The sequence below is a fragment of the Elephas maximus genome, chromosome 6 (assembly GCF_024166365.1).
Source record: "Elephas maximus indicus isolate mEleMax1 chromosome 6, mEleMax1 primary haplotype, whole genome shotgun sequence".
Classification (NCBI taxonomy): Eukaryota; Metazoa; Chordata; class Mammalia; order Proboscidea; family Elephantidae; genus Elephas; species Elephas maximus.
The window spans coordinates 74026278-74046981 of NC_064824.1; the positions used below are offsets into that span (position 1 = coordinate 74026278).

The window sequence follows — 20704 nt, forward strand, 5'->3', positions numbered from 1 at the left end:
CATAAGAGAAACTTAGCTTAATAATTCTACACATAAATTTGGGCAAAGGGAGAAAAATATTATAGAAGAGTCATAAAAGGGGGAATATGGAATTTCATCATTCTCAAAGGAAAAGCATGTAACAGGGTTACAACATCATCAATAGTTTACAATAACTAGCAAAACTACCAAATCTAGATTTGGTAAAGTGCCATGAAAGACACTGGTAGTCTCAATTTAAAATATCTAAGATTTATCTACTTTTAGCTACTTGCCATTCACAAATGTTTTGTTATTAACTACTCTAAATAGTTTTTAGTGCTCAACAAAGTAGCCATTTGGTGATACTCAACATTTCCTACATTTAAATGTAAAATACCAGCTCCAAGAAAGATTTACCAAGCATTCTATCTCAATCTGGCAAAATATCATAAGGAGTGTTCGTCCCAGAAGGGTCAATTCTCAACTGGAGGATATTTTAACATTCTTATCAATGATCAATCTACAATTCAACAGAAATCACCCTCACTGAGTATGAGGACATGTCTACACTGATTTTAAATTCAAAATGAAGCAAATAGAATCAAAATGAGATAAAGACTACTATATTACAGTAAACAAAGAGAAGAAAGCAAAGACAATAAGTTTTAGCTCCACCCTGTATACCAGATATGCAGCCTTGGCCAAGCTGATGGCATGTCTCAGTTCCATTTCCATAATGAGAATACTTACCTCTTACAGTTGTTATGAAGACTGAATGAAATAATCAATGCAAAGAGCTTAGCCAGAGTACAAGGTTTTCATAAATGATAGCTAATAGCAGTAGGGCATATCTAAAGGTTTCAGATTACAATAAATCAAAAGCTAAGAAATTCAGAATTTCTAAAGTCATTCTTAAAATAAAACAGATATCAATTTATACATTAAATGTGTTTCTAAAGTAATCCGTGAACTTTTTTAAATGTGTAAACTCACAATTTATGTAAAAACTCAAATCTGTAACTCTAGCTTGCTATTAAATAATTCTTGAGATGAATGTTCTTTATCTCAAATAACCACTTCTTAATTTATTAGGTTTTAAGATACTGATTCTTCATATACTGGCAGAAGGGATTGTGTTTATTTTCATACTGAACTATAGTAGAAAAAACACCATACAATAGTTAGGAGGCTTGGAGTTCCGTCCTAGTTGACACCACCAGTTCCCACGGTGAACTAAAAAGTATTTTACTCACAACTGGATTTCAAATTTCCGTAAAATGGGAGTGTTGGCAGAACTACAAAGATAAATCTTCACATTTTCCCTAGCACTGGTCAGAGGCTTTCTGGACTAGACTCTACAGCAACGGGTTTGGTTTTGGTTTTCAGGTGTCCAGTTCTAAGCCTCATATGAAAAAAATTTCAGTCACTAGGATTTTAGTAATGAGGGAGCACAATTTTTTAAGCCTATGAATAATTCATATATGCAGATGTGAAGGCTCTTAAATTTGGGTTGAATCTAGCCCTTTATAAGTGGGATTATGAGACGCAGTTTGGCAGGGCATAGGATATATCTTCAGGGGAGTTTTTCTTCAGGTCTGTATTTGAATTTATGTGAACATGGTTCCTTTAGAGAACCAAATTTTTACTTTCAAAATACTCTAAAGTCTGTGTTCACTGTATCATCTTCATATCCTACTCATACTAAGCTCATTTATATTCAATTTCTGCCCTATTTCTCTACTAAAATTGCTCTCTCAATAGGTTGATGCCTTTTTATTAACCAAAATGACTTTAAATCCTCTTCCCTTAGAAGCAAATCTTTTTGAAAAAGGCAAAAAAAACTTCTTCCATTTCATTCTTCTACCCAGCTCAACCCAGTTTCTGTCCTCCTTTTTAGCTATATCATTACCATCCTATCACTGAGAAAGTACCACTGCTTAGGTCACTAACAAACTTACACTACCACCCCCCACATCATTGTTATTATCCTAGCTACTCTTTATCAAATATCTATTATTAGCCAAGAACTATACTAAGCACTTTAGTAAGCTTACTAATTTCATTTAATATTTAGACCAATCCTTTCCGATAACTCCTAGCTCAGTTTTTAAAAGAAAAAAGTAAAGCTCAGAGGCTAAGTAACTTTCCAAAGGTCTCACAGTAAAATAAGACACAGAGCCAGGATTCTAATTCTAGTTGGTATGATAACAATGCCCACTCTCTCTGTTGTACAACCTGTCAGATCCAAAGATCTCATTTCAGTCTTCTAATTACTTGACTCTTTACAAAATATGATAGTAGGATGCCATCCCCACTATACTACCTTCAACTTTCTAGGTGCCAGTCTTGCTCTGCTTTTAACTCTGATCAACCCTTCTGTCTTTTCCCTGGGCTCCTCTTTCTCCATCTACCCTTAAATGTTAATGTTCCTTGGGGTTCTGTCACAGATCTTCAAACTCTATGCTCTCTCTCCCTGGGCAACTTTACTTAATCCTACAGTTTCATTACCAAAAAAAAAAAAAAATGCTCTCTCTCCCTGGGCAACTTTACTTAATCCTACAGTTTCATTACCAAAAAAAAAAAAAATCACCTATACTTCCCAATAATTCCTAATCTGTACCTGTAGCCTCAACTTCTTTCCTGAGCACCACATGAAATAATCAACCGTCTGTGAACTTCACCACCTGAATATAACACTAGCTCAAAAAAAAATTTTTTTCAAAAGGACCAAAGAAATTCGAAACCTTGGATACAAACCTACCACTCTAATTCTTATATTTCTTATCTTGCTTAATAACACTAACATCTACCTGGCTACCCAAATCCAAAACCTAGGCAACATCTTGACTCCTCCTCCCATCCCCCAATTTCCATGTCTAATTACCATAAAGTCCTGTCAATCTACTCCTGAATTATCACTTAAATCTCTTTCCCCCACTCCTTCCCCCAACTTCTTTGCTGTCATGGATTGAATTGTGTACCCAAAAAAATACGTATTAGATATAATCCCATAGGGTTTTGTTATGTTAATGAGGTCATATGAGTGTAGGGTGTATCTTAAACCAATCATTTTTGAGATACAAAAAGAGTTAATTAGGCACAGATAGAAGCCAACACAAATGGGCAAAAAATAGATGCCATAAGATCATTACAGAACCTGAGACAAGGGTTTTCCCCAAGCAGACAGAGGGAGCTTTCCCTAGAGCTCATGACTTGAATTCAGACTTCTAGCCCTGATGGCACAATGGTTAAGAGCTTGGCTGCTAACCAAAAGGTCAACAGTTCGAACCCCCCAGCCACTCTGGAGGAGAAGAGACCTGGCAGTCTGCTTCCGTAAAGATTACTGCTTGGGAAACCCTATCACGCAGTTTACTCTGTCCTGTAGGGTCGCTATGAGTCAGGATCAACTCGAAAGCACACAACAGCAGATTCCTGAATGGTAAGGAAATAAATTTCTGTTCATTAAAGTCACACACTTACGGCATTTCTATTATAGCAACACTACATAACTAAGACAACTGCCATAAATACCTACTCCAGGCTTTTATCTCTTACCTAATTAGATGATATCTTAAGTGATCTTTATGTCTTCAACCTTGTTTTCTCCAATCCATTCCCCATACTAAAATATATATATATATTCTTTCTAAAATGCAAACTTAACCTAAAATACAAAGCCCCCAGTAGCTTTTCATGTTATTTATAAGATAAAGCCCCAAACTCCATAATGTTGTATACCAAGTACTTCATAATTTGACCCCTCCCTCACATGAACCATACCTCCCTTTTCAGACATATGGCACCATTTGCAGTCCCTCAAAGTACCAAGCTGTTTCTCTTGTCTTTGCATAGGGAGTCCCTTCTGCCTGAAAAGTCCTTTCCCAACCCTGTTCTCCTAGCAGATTATTAAAATTTATTCTGTATTGTGCTTTGTGCCTATCTTCACTGTGGTCCTAAGATTGTTTTGTGTCAAGATTGTATCAAGATTGTTTATTTACATGCCTGTACACCCCTTTCCAAGCCCTGGCAGCACAGCAGTTAAGAGACTGGCTGCTAACCAAAAGACTGGCAGTTCAAATCCATCAGCCACTCCTTGGAAACTCTATGAGGCAGCTCTACTCTGTCCTATAGGGTCCCAAAGAATCGGAATTGACTCAACGGCAATGGGCTTTTTGTTTGTTTGTTTATACCTCTTTTAGGTCCCTAGGTGGTGCAAACGGTTTGCACTTGGCTACTAACCAAAATGTTGACGGTGTGTACCCACCTAGTGGTGCCTCAAAAGAAAGGCCTGGTGATCTGCTTACAGTCGAGCAAATCCTATGGATCTCAGCTCTACTCTGTTAACATATGGAGCCGCCATGAGTCAGAATCAACTTGACAGTAACGAGTTTGGTTTTTTGGGTTGTTTTGTTTTGTTTATACCCCTTTTAGCCATGACCTAATAGGCAGGAACTGCATGTTTGTAGCCTCCGGATGTGGCAATATAACTGGTACAGAGTATGAGCTTAATAAAGGTTTGTGAAATGCATCTACTTTTCTCCTGCTTTTCAACATCAGATTTCCAACTTCCTTTTGCCTAGTGTACATGGTGTAGTAGGCAGAATAATAAAGCCCCAAAGATGTGCATGTCCTAATCCCTGGAACCTATTAAACATGTTATTTAAAACAGCAAGGGGGAATTAAGATTACAGATAGAATTAAAGTTGCTAATCAGCTGAACTTGAAATAAAGAGATTATCCTCGATTCTCTACTTGGGCCTAATGTAATTATAACGGTTCCTTAAATGTGGAAGACGGAGGCAGTAGAGTCAATTTCAGAATGATGGAAAATGAGAAAAGACTAAATTAGCCATTCTGGCTTTGAAGATGAAAGGAGGCAAAGAATAAAGAAAGCCTCTAGAAGATGGAAATGGCAAGAAAACAGATTCTCCCGTAGAGCCTCCAGAAAGAAATGCAGCCCTGCCGACACTGTGATTTTAGCCCAGTGAGACCTATTTCGGATTTTTGACCTCCAGAACAGTAGGATAATAAATCTGTGTTGTTTTAAGCCACTAAATTTGTGGTAATTTATTACAGCAGCAATAGGAAATGAATACACATAGTTATACAGCCAACAAAACCAAACCCGTTGCTGTCAAGCAGACTCTGACTCATAAAAAAAAAAAATTTTTTTTTTCTTTTTTAGTGACCCTAAAAGTCAGAGTACAACTGCCCCACAGGGTTTCCAAGTCTGTAAATCCTTGCGGAAGTAGACTGCCACATTATTCTCTGGCAGAATGGCTGGTGGATTCAAACCAGGACCCATAAACTCCACAGAACTAAGATGAAGTAGTCCATGGTGCTGTTGGTTCAGCTGCTCTGATGGTCCTAGGGCTGTCTTGATCCCTCCATAAATTCCCAGGCTTTGTAACTTCACGTACATTTTGATATCTCCTACTTTATGTTTAAAGAGTCCCTGGGTGGCACCAATGGCTATATGTGACTACCAACTTCCGTGGAAGACAAGACTGGCGACCTGCTTCCACAAAGTCACACCTTTGAAGGCCCTATAGGGCAGTTCCACTCTGCATACATGGGTCACCATGAGTTGGGATCAACTCAATGGCAACTAACAACAACACCTTTGTTTATAAAAATTCCCAGCTGCTTTTACCTTACCAGCTTGCTACAGTTCCTATGTGTCTCTGACCCCAAACGACATCATCACCTCTAGAAAGAACTTAGCACTGAATTAATTAATTCAGCAAGGACACTGTCTTCTAGTCCTGGCACTCACTAGTTGGCTCATGTTAGACGGTTGAGAGAGAACAATAGTACTGTGCATTAGAGTTTGGTATTACAGGAATATGCCTGGCTTGCTTCATGGAAGTACATGTCTAATCCAAGACCTAAAATCACCCTATCAAGAGGTAAAGGGGAACAAAAAAATACTGGAAAGAGGGAGATAGAGTGATATTCCAGGATGCATGTGAAACCAATGTCAATGGCCAAAATACTTTGACAGATATGTTTGAGGGGGACTCGGTCTCTGGTGGCAAACATCACCACCGAGGTCACAGAGAAAAATGAATTTGTGTTGCCTACCGCATGGAGAATCTCAGCCTAATTTCAGGAGATCCTGCGAAAAGTTACCCTCAAGCACAAAATTTGCTAATAATATATACCACCTGCCAGCCTTTAGTGGGGATTCTTTTGATTCTGCTTTTTAAATTAAGAGTACATTTTGCTTTACAGTTTTCCATCTCATCATTATTTGTTCATTTATTTATTTTCATTACCTTGATGATTTATTTCTACTCTGGTCTGTTTTCCAGCTCTTTCAACCTTAAATTTTAAACAACCTGCAACTTGAAGTTAACCAGGGTTCCATTTGATAAATTACTGTTTTACAATTACTGTTTTCAAAATTCAAGCATTTTGAATGTTTCCCCTTATTTTCTTCAACTCATTTATTAAGCAACCACTATGAGTAAGGGGGCAAAGGGTTTTTGTTTTTTTTTTTTATGAGTAAGGCACCATGACAAGCACCACTAAGTGCATTTCTGAGCTGCATATAAAGGTGGCAAGCAAATATAAGACAAGCCCACTAAATACTCTAGTGCAAGGTAATCCCATAAAAAGGGAACCAACAAAAGTACTAGAGGGCCCAAGAAGGGGCAGATTAAACTCAAAGATGAAACAAAAAAAGGATTCATGGTGATGGTGGCATTTGAGATGGGCATTGAAAAACTGGTGAGGACAGAATGCCTTTGCTATTGGTATTAAGGTATGCTGTTGTTGTTAAGTTCCGTCAAGTTGGTTCCGACTCATAGCAACCTTATGTACCATAGAACGAAACACTGCCTGGTCCTGCGCTATCCTCACAATCCTTGTTATGCTTGAGCCCACTGTTGCAGCCAATGTGTCAATCCATCTCCTTGAGGGTCTTCCTCTTTTCTGCTGACCCTGTACTTTACCAAACATGATATCCTTCTCCAGGGACTGATCCCTCCCAACATGTCCAAAATATGTAAGACGCGGTCTCACCATCCTTGCTTCTATAAGGAGCATTCTGGTTGTACTTCTTCCAAGACAGATTTGTTCATTTTTTTGGCAGTCCAAGGTATATTCAATATTCTTTCCAACATCACAATTCAAAGGCGTCGATTCTTCTTCAGTCTTCCTTATTCATCAACCAGCTTTCACAAGCATATGATTCTATTGAAAAGACCACAGCTTGGGTCAGGTGCACGTTAGTCTTCAAGGTGACATCTTTGCTTTTCAACACTTTAAAAGAGGTCCTTTGCAGCAGATTTACCCAATCCAATGCATCTTTTGATTTCTTGACTGCTGCTTCCATGGGTGTTGACTGTGGACCCAAGTAAAATGAAATTCTTGAAAACTTCAATCTTTTCTCCGTTTATCATGATGTTGCTTATTGGTCCAGTTGTGAGGATTTTTGTTTTCTTTATGTTGAGGTGCAATCCATATGGAAGGCTGTGGTCTTTGATCTTCATCAGCAAGTGCTTCAAGTCCTCTTCACTTTCAGCAAGCAAGGTTGTGTGATCTGCGTAACACAAGTTGTTAATGAGTCTTCCTCCAATCTTGATGCCCACTCTTCTTCATACAGTGCAGCTTCTTGGATTATTGGTTCAGCTTACAGACTGATAGGTATGGTGAAAGGATACAACCCTGATGCACATCTTTCCTGACTTTAAACCATGCGGAATCCCCCTGTTCTGTCCAAACAACTGCCTCTCGATCTATGTATACATTTCTCACGGGCACAATTAAGTGTAAAGGTATAGCAGTTTTAAAATAAGACCCCAAAGTTCTCTGATTCTCCTCCAACAAATGGAGGAATCTATGTCCCCTCCTCTTCAATCTGTGCCCTATGACTGCTTACCCAAAAGAATAGAGCCATGCCAGTTGCCAGGACTACTTCCTGTCTCTGGGGCTACTTGCTCTTAGAACCCAGCCACCATGCTAGTAAGAAGCCCAAGCGACCCCAGGGAGAGGCCCATGTGGAGAGAACCCACAGTCAGCAACAACCTGCCAGCCACCTGAGTAAGCCACCTTGGTAGCAGATCCTCCAGCTCCAATCATGTAGCCCAAATGAAGCAGAGATGCACTGTCCCCACCAAACCCTGCCCAACTGCAAATTCATGAATGGAATAAATGATTGCTGTTTTAAGCTACTAAGTTTTACAGTGTTTTCTTAGAAATAGATAATTGTAATAGTACAGATTTAATACTTTAGTAAAGAACAACAAAAGGGGTAGAAATCATAATTTTATAATGTTTTCCAGATTCTCTTAATCAAATGTACATCCCCAAAATCAACAAAACATGAAGTGTTATTACATTTGCTATCAAGATCAAAAATATTAATGATTCCTACTTTAATCTTCCATATATGCCATGGAATATACGTATCATGGAACAAAGGAAGGTGAGTGAGTAAAAACCTACCTAAATAGGAGGTTGTAATTAGTCCATTTGCTAGAACTAGTTAGTTCTTCTGCAATACTGATTTCAAATTTAGCTGTGGCAGGATACAAACAATTCACTATTCTTTTATTAATGTAATTAATAGAGATGCAGGGTTATGTACAAAGGCAAAAGTGAATGTGGCTGCCTTTTAAACAAATATAGAAGGGTTGGTTAAGAATTCACTTTTAGCTATCATATGGCATCCTCAAATAATCTTTTTTTTTTTTTAATATTTTATTGTGTTTTAGGTGAAAGTTTACACAGCCCATTAGGTTCCCCTTTAACAATTTTTATACAAATTGTTCCATGACATTGGTTACAATTTTTGCAAATGTATCACCATTCTCATTACTTCCATTCTGTTTGTTCTGTTTCCATTGATCTAGCTTCCCTGCCCGCTGCCCCAACCCCCACCCCGCCCACCTTCTCATTTTTGCCCTTAGGTAAATGTTGGCCATTTGGTCTCACACTGTTGATTGTTTAAGACAGCACATTCTTCATGGATGCCACTGCTTATTCTATAAAGCAATCTATTATTTGGCTGAAAGGTGACCTCCAGGAGTGGCTTCAGTTTCAAGTTAAATGCGTATCTTAGGACGATAGTCTCAGGGGTTCCCCTAGTCTCTTTCAGTAAGTCTGGTCTTTTTTGGGAATTTGAATCTTGTTCTACACTTTTCCGGGACCTTCTATTATGTCCCTGATCAGAGCAGTTGGGAATGGTAGCCCAGCATCATCTAGTTCTTCTGGTCTCAGGCTAGAAGAGGCTGTGGTTTCTGTGAGTTATTAGTCCTGTGGACTAGTTTCTTTCCTGAGTCTTGGTTTACTTCATTCTCTTTTGATCCAGAGCAGAAGAGACCAATAGTTGTATCTGAGATGGTCATTTGCAAGCTTTTAAGGCCCCAGACACTACTCACCAAACTAGGATGTAGAACATTGTCTTTATGAACTATGTTATGCCAGCTGTCTGAGCTGTCCCATGAGACTATGGGCCCCAAACCTCTTAACCCAGTAAACCAATCACACGAGGTGTTTGGATATATTTAGAGGTCTCTGTAACTATGCCCCTATATGTTTTATTATATACATGAATATATATGCAACATACACATGCATGTACGTATACCTACAAATATACCTATATATACACATGCATATACTCACATACGCCTTCGTGTACACATAACAGCATACGTACCTATCTATCTAACCACAATTTTTTTTTTTTTTTTTGGTTGTTATTACTGTTGTTGCAAAATTGTATATGTTATAGAATTTACCACAATTACCTTTTATTCTTGCATACCTCTCAGAGTCTTTATTTACTTTGGTCAGGTTGTGCTGACTTCCCCTGTATTGTGTATAGCCTTTCCCATCACTAGAAATAACAAGTGTCTACTATGTAGAAAGTGACTCCCCCTCCCCATCCCTGGTAACCATCAAAGAACATTGCCTTCTGTGTGTATACCTATTCTTGACTTTTCATACTTTTTATAAAAGTGGGACCATACAATATTTGTCCTTTTCTGATTGACTTATTTCACTCAGCATAATGTCCTCCAGATTCATCCATGTTATGTTTCGTGGACTCATCATTATTCTTTATAGTTGCATAGTATTCCATTGTATTTACCACAATTTGTTTATCCATTCATCCGCTGATGGGCACTTAGGTTGTTTCCATCTTTTTGCGGCACCCTCCAATAATCTTATCTTCTTCCCTACTTCCTGTGGTCATAGCCTAGTCCTAGACCTTGCCATTACCAGTAACTGCACCCCTTTCAATTCAAGCATCCCACTCTCCATCCACAGCTCCTTTTCCAGCTTACTTTCTCTATTATTTGTTCAACTCCAAAAGGAATTACAACCCAGTAATTATTATTAAAGGAGTCAACGAACTTTCTCTGTAAAGGACCAGATAGTATTTTAGGTTTTGCAGGCCATATGCAGTCTGTTTAATATTCTCATTCTTTGTTATTTCTTAGAACCCATTAAAAACGTAAAACCCATTGTAAGTTCGAGAGCTATATAAAACAGGTTGTAGCCCAGATTTGGCTTGCAGGTTGTGTGGTTTGCAGACCCCTACATTAATACTGGAGCCCTGGTGATGTAGTGGTTAAGAGCTCGGCTGCTAACCAAAAAAAAAGAAAAGGTCAGCAGTTCGAATCCACCAGCCTGCTCCTTGGAAACCCTATAGGGCAGTTCTACTCTGTCCTATAGGGTCACTATGAATAGGAATCGACTGGACAGCAAGGGGTTTGGTTTTTGGTTACATTACTACTACCAGCACCTTTTAACTATCTGTTATCCCCATGTCACCTCCTTATTTCCTTCCTTATCATCTTAGATTATATAATCTATTGTTATAATTACCCTCTTGCATACACCTTCAACTCCCTGCCCTTTTACCACTTTATCTAATTCGTTAGGCAAAGCCCAAGCCTGGTTAAAATCAACTACCTGCCTACTCCAGGCCTGCACCCATGCAGCTGAACCTGACTGGAAAACCACACACAATCATGTTTTAAATTCATGGCCAGTAATTTTAAGTGGCCTTTAGTGCCACCTGGCACATTTCCCTAATCCTACTGCATTTCCCTAATACACCTTCTCATTCTTGTAGAGGATTACATCATATCTTCTCTTCAAGTTCCCAACACACCTCCCCCAGCCTCACTCTAAGAAAATAGGCAATCAGAAGAAAATTTCCACCACCTATCTGTACTATATTCTCAGTCTTCCCTCTTGTTACTATGGATGAACTACCCATACTCCTATCAAAAGCCAGGAGCCCTGGTGGCACAAGAGTTAAGAACTCAACTGCTAACCAAAAAGTCGGCAGTTTGAATCCACCAGCTGCTCCCTGGAAACTCCATGGGACGGTTCTACTCTGTCCTATAGGGTTGCTATGGGTCGGAACAGACTCGATGGCAAGAGGTTTAGGTTTTGGATCAAAAGCCAATCCCTCCACTTGTACACTGGTTTCCATCCTTTCTTGCCTACTCATGGGCAGTTCTCCACCAATTCTCCCACTCTCCTACATCATCAATTGTTCTGATCTTTTGGGTTATTCCCAGTAGCACACAACCATGCTATCATTTCTTTCAAACAGCGCCCTTGCTCACACACACAAAATGCTTTCCCCTCCATCTACCCATTTCTCTACTAACTTTTATTCAAGAGTTGCCCCTTCTCATTGCCTCCAATTGCTCTAGTTTCATCCTTCTTAAATCCATTCCAATTAGATTCTTGCCCACACCTCTCCACCAAAACTGTTCTTTTCAAGGTCACCAAAGACCTCCACATTACTAAAATCAATGGTCAATTCTCAGCCCTCAACTTACTTGGCCTATCAGCAGTATTTGTTACAAATGATCAGTACCTTGAAACACTCTCTTCATTTAAGAGTCCAGGACTCTAATCTCTTGGGTGTCCTATCTCACTGACTACTACTTCTCAGTTTCTTTTTCTGGTTCCACTTTATTACATCAATATCCTAAGAGGACCAAGGATCAAGGCTGATGTTAGTTGAGAAAAAGCTGGAAAGGGATGAAGCAGGGGTAGAAGCAGAGAGACTTAACTAGGAAGCCACTGCAGTAATTCAGGGAAGCACTGTTGGTAACCTGGACCTAGGTTAGTAACAGGAAGTTACTACACACACCTTGGTCCTCTACTCTTTTGCTTTCACATTTACTCCCTTGTAACCTCATCCAGTCTTGTGGTTTTAATATTATCCACATACTGATGATACCCAAATTTATACCTCCAAGCCAGATATTCCTGTTTTCCAGACTCATTCAACTCCTTCCTTAAAAACTCACCTTGGATGTCTAACAGGCATCTCAAACTTAACATAACCAAACCCAAATTCTGTTCTTCACTGCCCCCACCTTGACTAACCCCCCTCCAAAAAGTATCCCTCTTGCACTTTCCACCATCTCAATAAATGGGAACTACATCTTCCTAGTTAGTCAGGTCAAAATCCTTGAGGTCATCTCTGACTCCTCCTTCTCTAAATCCATATACAATCCACCAGGAAATCTTTTGGGTTTTACCTTCCAAATATATGCAGAATCTGACTACTTCTTAAATCACCTCCTGTGTAGTAACTTCCGGTTACTAACCTAGATCTAAGTCACCATCAATGCTTTCCTGGGTTACTACAACAGCTTCTACCCTTGCTTCATCCCTTTCCAGCTTCTTCTTAACTAATATCTACCTTCGTTTTAAAGCATAACAAATTATGTCACTCTTGTGCTCAAAATAAAACAAAATAAAATTGGGGGAAAATATTATTTAAAACTGAAGTTCTTACAGTGGTTCACATTCTACAAGGCCCTACATGATATGACCACTAGTGACCTCTCTTGTTGCCTCTTCTGCTACTCTGCCCTCCTTGCTTAATCCAGTCCAGCAATCCTGGCCTCCTTGCTGTCTCTAGAGCACTCCAGCTATGTGTTCCACCCAGTGTTTTTGCACTTACTGATTCCTCTGTCTAGAATATTCTTCCCTCAGATAGCTATATGGCTCATTTCCTCACTTCTTTAATGTCTTTGATGGAATGTCACCTTATCAATGAGGCCTTCCCATTATACTGAAAATTTTAATGCACCCTCACCCAAGGCACTCCCTATTCACCTTCTGCCTTCCTTTCTATGTTCCTTCCTTCATTTATTGTCTCTCTCTTCCTCCACAAGGGAGAGGGATTTTTTTTTTTTTTTTTTTTTTTTGGTCTATTTTGTTCACTACTTCATCCCCAGGGCCTAAAATAGTACCTGGTAGATAGTAGATGCTCCACAAGTATTTGTTGAAAAAAACAAATATATTAGAAATTAGTGCATAAAAACCAAATTTAATGCTACATACGAATTAAAACCTTGAAAAGAAATTTACTTTTTCACCATTCCCAAATATCTAGATTTTTTATCCTATGGAAGCCATCCATTTAAAATTAAACTTGATTACTTTTTAATCTAGTAAGGACACAGTCTTTCCATCTCTCAGTCAATGATTTCTACAGAAATAAAATAAATGCTAAGCATCTAAGCACCACCGTTCTATTTAATATGCATATATACAGATATTTATTTGCTTTTTAATTTTATTTTTTCCTTGATATCACATTAGGATTCTGATTTTCCAAGATTAGGCACCCACTGCTAAAAATTCGCTTTAAAAGGGGTGAGGTCATAGAAGAACTAGATGGTGCCCAGCTACCACCACTGACCATTCTGACTGAGATCACAATAGTTGGTCCTGGATAGAATGGGAGAGAAATATGGAGCAGAACTCAAATTCTTATTCAGAAAAAAAAAAAAAAAAACCCAGACAAATTGTAACCATAGAGAATAGAGAACTCCCTGAGACAATCACCCTGAGTCACTCTTCAAATCTAGAACCAAGCCTATCCCCTAAGATCGCCTTTTAGCAAAATAGCAGAGTGGCACACAAAATAAAGGATATTACCCATAAGACTGGTACACTACTCAAAAACCATCAGTATGAGACCAAACAATTACTCAAAAGCAAATATGAGAAGATTAAGAGGGCAGTGAAACCAGAGTGTTGGAAAGGGAACAGACCACAATTAAAGAGAATGTTGATACATTGTGATAAATGTAACTAATGTCACTAAACAATTTGTGTGGAAATTGTCAAATGGGAACCTAACTTGCTGTGTAAACTTTCACCAAAAGCTCTATAAAGTATTATTTTAAAAAAAAAAAGGAGGGGGGTGAGGTAAAAACTAAAAAGGTCATCAATATAAGGGAAGCCTGAGAAACTGTCATAGCCAAGAGGAGCCAAAAAGGACATGACAATTAAATACTTTGGCATCCTAGATGGGATCCTAAAACAGAAAAATGGCATTAGATAAAACCTAAGAAAATCTGAATAAATTATATTGGTCCATATTAATATAAAAAAAAAATTTTTTTTATATTAATATAGCATGTTAAAAATAGGAAAAGCCACAAATGGGAGTATATGGGAACTCTCTGCACTACCTTCATAATTTTTCTGTAAATCTAAAACTGTTCTAAAATTAAAGACTATTAAAAAGGGTAGAGAAGGCCAGGTTAGATGGGTTAACTGCCCAGCAAACATGATGCAATGCTCTTGTTAGTGCTAAACCTAAGCAAATCAAGAACAATATCGTCGAAATTTATAATCAGTCTCAGCATAATATACATCACTAACAGCTAAGTAATAAAAACTAAAAGAAAAAAAAATGCCTAGTATACATGAATCACATGAGTCAAAGTTCTGGTTCAGCGATCATGCAAGAGAGCCAGTAAAATAAAGACACTACAATTAAGTTCAATTTTTTTGCGCAGATCTATACAAGGGCCTCATGTACATAAATACACCCTTCAGTAGTTTTTTTCCCCCTTTCTATTGTTTATGTTCAGAAACAACCTGAATTCAAAAAGAAGAGCAGTTCAACAAAGAAGTACTTCAAACTCAGTGAAACACAGAACTTAGACAAATAGAAATAAAATTAATGACTAAGTCACCTATAAAAATGATAGGAATCTAAGAGATTCAACAGAATCAAATTAAACAAAATTAAAATATAATTCTCAAAAAGTAGAATAAAGTCAGACCATAATTTAGAATTTTTTAAAAGTAACGAAAAATTCCAAACAGCAATTAATTACTACACATCTGGAAACGGTAGGAATACTAAAATAGTACACCCCAGAAGAGATTTTTTTTTTTTTTAAAGAAAAAAATAGGTTATAAGCTTCTTAAGGGCAAACCACATTACATTGTTCTTTAGTCCCTGTGGCGTCTGCATATAATAAATATCTAAGACATATTTTTTTAAATAAACAATTTGTTTATACGATAGCTAAATATTGTTATTGTTAGGTACCATCAAGTTGATTTCTATTCTTATCCATCCCATGCAACAGAACAGAACTGTCTCATAGGGTTTTCTAGGCTATAATCTTTATGGGAGCAGATCGCCAGGCCTTTCTCCTGCAGAATCACTTGGTGGGTTCGAACTGCCAACATTTCAGTTAGCAGTCGAGTACTTGACTATTATACCACCAGGGCTCCTTAGCTAATTGTTAATTCCCCCTAAAAGAATATCCAAAAGCAATGCCACAGGAATCCAAAGCAGAGAGACCAGGAATGTTTTTTCTATAATTAGACATGGCATCAGAAGGAAAAAATCTGCTTGAGTCTCGAAAGTTTCTAAAGAAAAATAACTTCAGATTCTTGAAATAACTTACATTGCCTAAATATTAGTAAATACTTAAAATAGCAATGTCAGTAAAGGGGATCATAGGTCTGTTACTTTTTTTATAAGACAGAAAAGAACAGATAAAAAAAACTAACAGTAATGTTTTTCTGCAAAAATCACATGTATTCCATATCAACAGGTTGCCCATATTCATCATAACTGATATTCTCGGGCGCCTTTGCAGATAAATGGCTGTATAACTACCGGATAGTCAAAAACCTATGACTCTGTGTCACTGATCTTACAGCACACTGGAAGGGAACTTTTGAAAATGACTGGCTGGTATGATCTCCCAAGCAATCTGAACTTTATCTCAGACCACTAGTTTGGTGGTAAAGATAAACTTTAGGACACATGGGTATGTAAATTACTTAGATGGTTACTACAGACAAAAAGGAACAAAGAACAGTCTCATAAGCATTTATCTGAAACTCCCAGCATTCCTCCTACCACCATTCATTGCTCTCCTATCTACCCCTACTTGGTGTCTAAATTCCTTTCACATTTCTCTGTTTCTCAGTTATTAGTCGTGGCCTTAATCAGCCTATAAGACAGTGTTTGGGGATAAGGAATGAGATAAAAAAAACAAAATCACAGTATTTATACAAGAGTATGAATCAAAGTGAAGGAAAAAGTGGGACCAAGGTGAATGCTCTATGGCAAAATAACTCTTCTCGTTGGCAGAACATTGGGAAAAACAAAGCTATGGAAGTGATAACAGTATCAGGTAAAGACAGATTATTTTGGTTTTGCTAATCCTAGAACACTTCTACAAATGAACTATTTTCAGAAATGCTTTTCTGGAGACACTCTTGCAGATAAAACTTATGAGAAGTAGATGGGAAGAAGAGATGAGGAAGAAGTTGAGAAATTTACTACAAAACTAATCTATTCACTCTAACCAAAAATTTCCAATAAAATGCTGTCTTAGTTATCTAGTAATGCTATAACAGAAATACCGCAAGAGGATGACATTAAAAAATTTATTCTCTTGCAGTGTGTGAGGCTAGAAGTCCAAATTCAGGGCACCAGCTCCTTTCTCTCTGTTGGTTTTGAGGAAAGGTCCTTTTCGTCAATCTTTCCGTCTAGCAGCTTCTCAGAACAGGGAACTGGGTCCAAAGGATGCACTCTGCTCTGCTTTCCTGGTGGTAGGAAGTCCCTTTCCTCCTTTGTTTGCTTCTCTTTTTTATATCTCAAAAGAGATTGATTCAAGATATAGCGAATCCTGTAGATTGTGTCCTGCCTCATTAACATCATAGAGGTTAGGATTTATAATACACAGGATAATTATATTAGATCACAAAACGGAGAACCACCACACAATACTGGCAATCATGGCCTAGCCAAGTTGATACACATTTTGGGGGGACACAGTTCAATCCATAACAAATGCCTCTTTCCTATTTCTCTTGGCTTCAAAGAAAAAAGTTAAAACAAAAATAGGAGGAAAGTAAGACTTTAAAGAAGTCACAAAATTAGCTAAGATACCACATTGTTTGGCATATCACAGAGGCCAAGTACTTAGTAAAGCTGAATTTCGTCATCATTACAGACTTCCCTGTCCCAGAAAATGAAAACAGTTTTCTTGTCTCACCTAATCGGCTTGATTCTAAGGTTTTTAGCACGTATTAAGTTGTACGTGGGGTTTATCTAGACTACTGTTAAGGGGGTACACATCTCAAAAACACATTTTAAACATGTAATTGGAAAGTATTTTGAAAAATGCATACACTAAAGTGATTTAGAAAGTAACTTTGAAAATTTAGTACCAATTACACAAAATGCTGTACAAATTATAGGAAACTGATTTATAGGCCTCAAAACTTTTTTTTATAATTGCTACAGAAAAGTATAAATTGTAGAAACTTTAAACTAATTACAAAAGTAGAAATTTCACTGTAAGTATACTAAAACAAAAATCTAATTTATTTTAACTTTTTTCAAAATAGCAGTCTAATCTCTTTATAAACCAAAATCCTGTTTATGGAAGATTCAGGGGGAAGGAGGAGTGAGAAGGTGAGGATTCTTTCCATATAGCCCTGCCAATTAGAAAACCTAAAACTATTATGGCTTATTTAGTGTCCATCGTCTTTGTGGATATTTAGAAAACCATTTACTCTTCGAAGTGCTAAATGTCATGCTAACTTTACACACCAAACTATAATTCTGATGCTCTGCAAAAACAGAAGTTAATTTTTTTTTTAAATGTATTCTGCATTATAACAAACCTTACTAACTATATTATTAGATTCTACAGAAGAGAACAAAGAAGGAAGCCAATGCAAATTCAGGAACATTTTTTCATATGCCGGTCTTGGGAATACTTGATGTAATCACTTAAAATAATGAATTTTTTCCATTTATGTAATATTTAATGATATAATAACAACAGCCTCATTAATAATCTGGCAATGTAACCTCACAAAAGAAAAGTTAACATAATTATATAGCAGTAATTCAGTTTCCTTTTTTCTTATTTCTAAATTATTTTATTCTGTATTCAAATAAAAGTGTTATTTTAGAAGAAATTTCAAATTTCACAAAAATCTTCATTGAATTCCTTAATAATAAATCATAAAAACATAAGGATTTTCTTAATAACAGCTATCCCAAGAGATTCTTATTTGAAAAGAAAAACTTATAAAATATCGGTGAATCACTTAATAACTTAAATTACTTCGATTTCAAAAGATTAAAACTAATCATCCATTTCACCTTAAAAGGTATTAGACACGCTTACATATCAACATAGTCCCATAACATCAAAATGAAACACAATTATTGCCATTCACTCCAAGTTACAGGCCAAATGACCAAGTTAACATAAAAGCATTCTACATATAGTTTTCACACACTTCCATCACACTTTTGAACTCACTTGGGTAAATACGGATCTTTCCAACAGCAGCAGCAGTTTCTACAAAGTTATTTACCTTGTCCGGGTCTTGCAGTTACAGCTGCTCCAGCAGATGGCGGCTCATACTCCTGTCAATTACAATAATGTTATTACAGTGGCCTGTTACAATGTGCAATATATAATAAAATAGTAGTAACATTGGAGCCTTACCTTTGCTTTCTTTGAGTCTGGATCAAACCTTTCAAGAATTAATTTAGCTGTCTTGTAAGTTTCTTTTTCCATGACTTCTTCAAGCTACAAAAATTTCCATAAATTGTCACATTTTAAAACACAACACACAGTGCGTTCAAGTACAAGGCTTAAAATAAACAGCACATAATATATCCAGATAGAATTAAAGACTTCCTATTTTAAATAATTAAAATCCAGATTTTAAAATGGCTTCTAACCTCTGATATGTTACTTGTATTTAACAGCTTTACTGCAAGGAAATACCAACTATTGCTAATTGTTTACATATAATGAGGAGAATAATTACATGCACCAACTTCAATAATGGAATGTGCAAAAATCTATCAGCTATCATTATTGGAAGTTATTAGACATGACAAGCAAATGACAGGCAATTCCTCAGATTTATTTCCTCACAGCATTTAATGCTATTAATTTCAAGAAGGTCGTTAGCCAAGAGCTTTACCAAATAAAATCTCTGCGCCAATTAACTGCTGTCAGCATCGATTTTAGATTATTCATTAGCAGAAGCAATTAGCTTGCTGCAAACGCAGTGAAAACTCACTACCTGGGAAAACAGCCATGGAATTTGCTCAAATGACTTTAAAAGCTAAGCTCCCCTTTTTTTTACTTAGATTCAACTTTAGAGGAAAAAACTTAACATAGTAAGAATTTAAGTAAAAATTTTACTGAGTTCTATGCTCACACTAGGGAATGTAATTAAAACACTTCATTATTATAGTATTTATTTACAATGCTCTCAAGTCACTTTATATTAAGCTATACATGGGTTTAATTTAAAAAGTAATCACTAGTAAAGTATCATTTTAGCAGTTATGGCCCAACATCAGAAAAAGTTTAACTTTAGTACAAGACAGTCATAGTTAGGACAAACAGCTAATGTGCTACGTGAATAAAATGCTTTATAAAAACTGGAACAGGACCTTTTCCTTCTCAGTGACCACCAATAACCTCTTGGATTCATTAAATGCCATATTTATTCCAAATGACATTTATTTTTAAGAGCAACACAGAGTACATTTACCAAGTTAAAAATACAGTTTAAAATATGCTACCACAATAGCAATTAATAGATTTCTCATTAAACACTCGATTCAACATTTAAGAAGCTAAGAGCTTAGATGAATGATTCATTAACCTTGGTTTAGCGAAACGAAAATATTTTCCTAATTATTTCAAAATTATGATCAATTCTCGAAACAAGCAAGTTTAATTTTCTGATGTAAAAGAAATGTTTATGATATCACTTTGGAGTTGAGGGGGATTGGGCATAGCGGTAGAGAGAAAATGTGAAGAATAAATATATTCCCAAATCAACATATATAATCTACATAGAATATCAACTCCAAAGAACTAAATGCCTGATCTCTAAAAATTAGATTTTTTATGTTTTAGAAGAGTGTTGTACAATAGAACTTTAACGACAGAAATGTTCTATAAGCAATACACGCTACTAGACCATATGTGACAAATGAGAACTTAAAATGTGGCTCATGCAGTGCAGGAACTGGATTTTTCATTTTATTTCATTTTAAATAATGTAAATTTGGGAGAGGGTTTTTTTACTGATTAGTTAGTGGATAAGAACTGCTTTAGGTGAAGGGAAGGACGATACTCAATACATGGAAGGTCAGCTCAACTGGACTGGACCAAAAGCAAAGAAGTTTCCGGGATAAACTGAATGCTTCAAAGGTCAGTGGAGCAAGGGCGGGGGTTTGGGGACCATGGTTTAAGGGGACTTCTAAGTCAATTGGCAAAATAATTCTATTATGAAAACATTCTGCATCCCACTTTGAAATGTGGCGTCTGGGGTCTTAAATGCTAACAAGTGGCCATCTAAGATGCATCAATTGGTCTCAATCCACCTGGATCAAAGGAGAATGAAGAACACCAAGGTCACACGATAACTAAGA

The 20704-nt window shown here is 37.0% G+C and overlaps 1 protein-coding gene across 3 annotated transcripts in view; it reads right to left on the reverse strand.

Moving 5' to 3' along the window:
- LNPK (lunapark, ER junction formation factor) overlaps positions 1-20704 on the reverse strand; it is a 79590-nt gene that overhangs the window by 23486 nt on the left and 35400 nt on the right. For all 3 annotated transcript variants that reach the window (XM_049887504.1, XM_049887505.1, XM_049887506.1), the window contains exons 7-8: positions 18750-18833; positions 18616-18667 (exon numbers count right to left, since the gene is read on the reverse strand). In XM_049887504.1, the coding sequence (XP_049743461.1) occupies positions 18616-18667; positions 18750-18833 (136 nt within the window). The remainder of the gene's footprint in view (positions 1-18615; positions 18668-18749; positions 18834-20704) is intronic.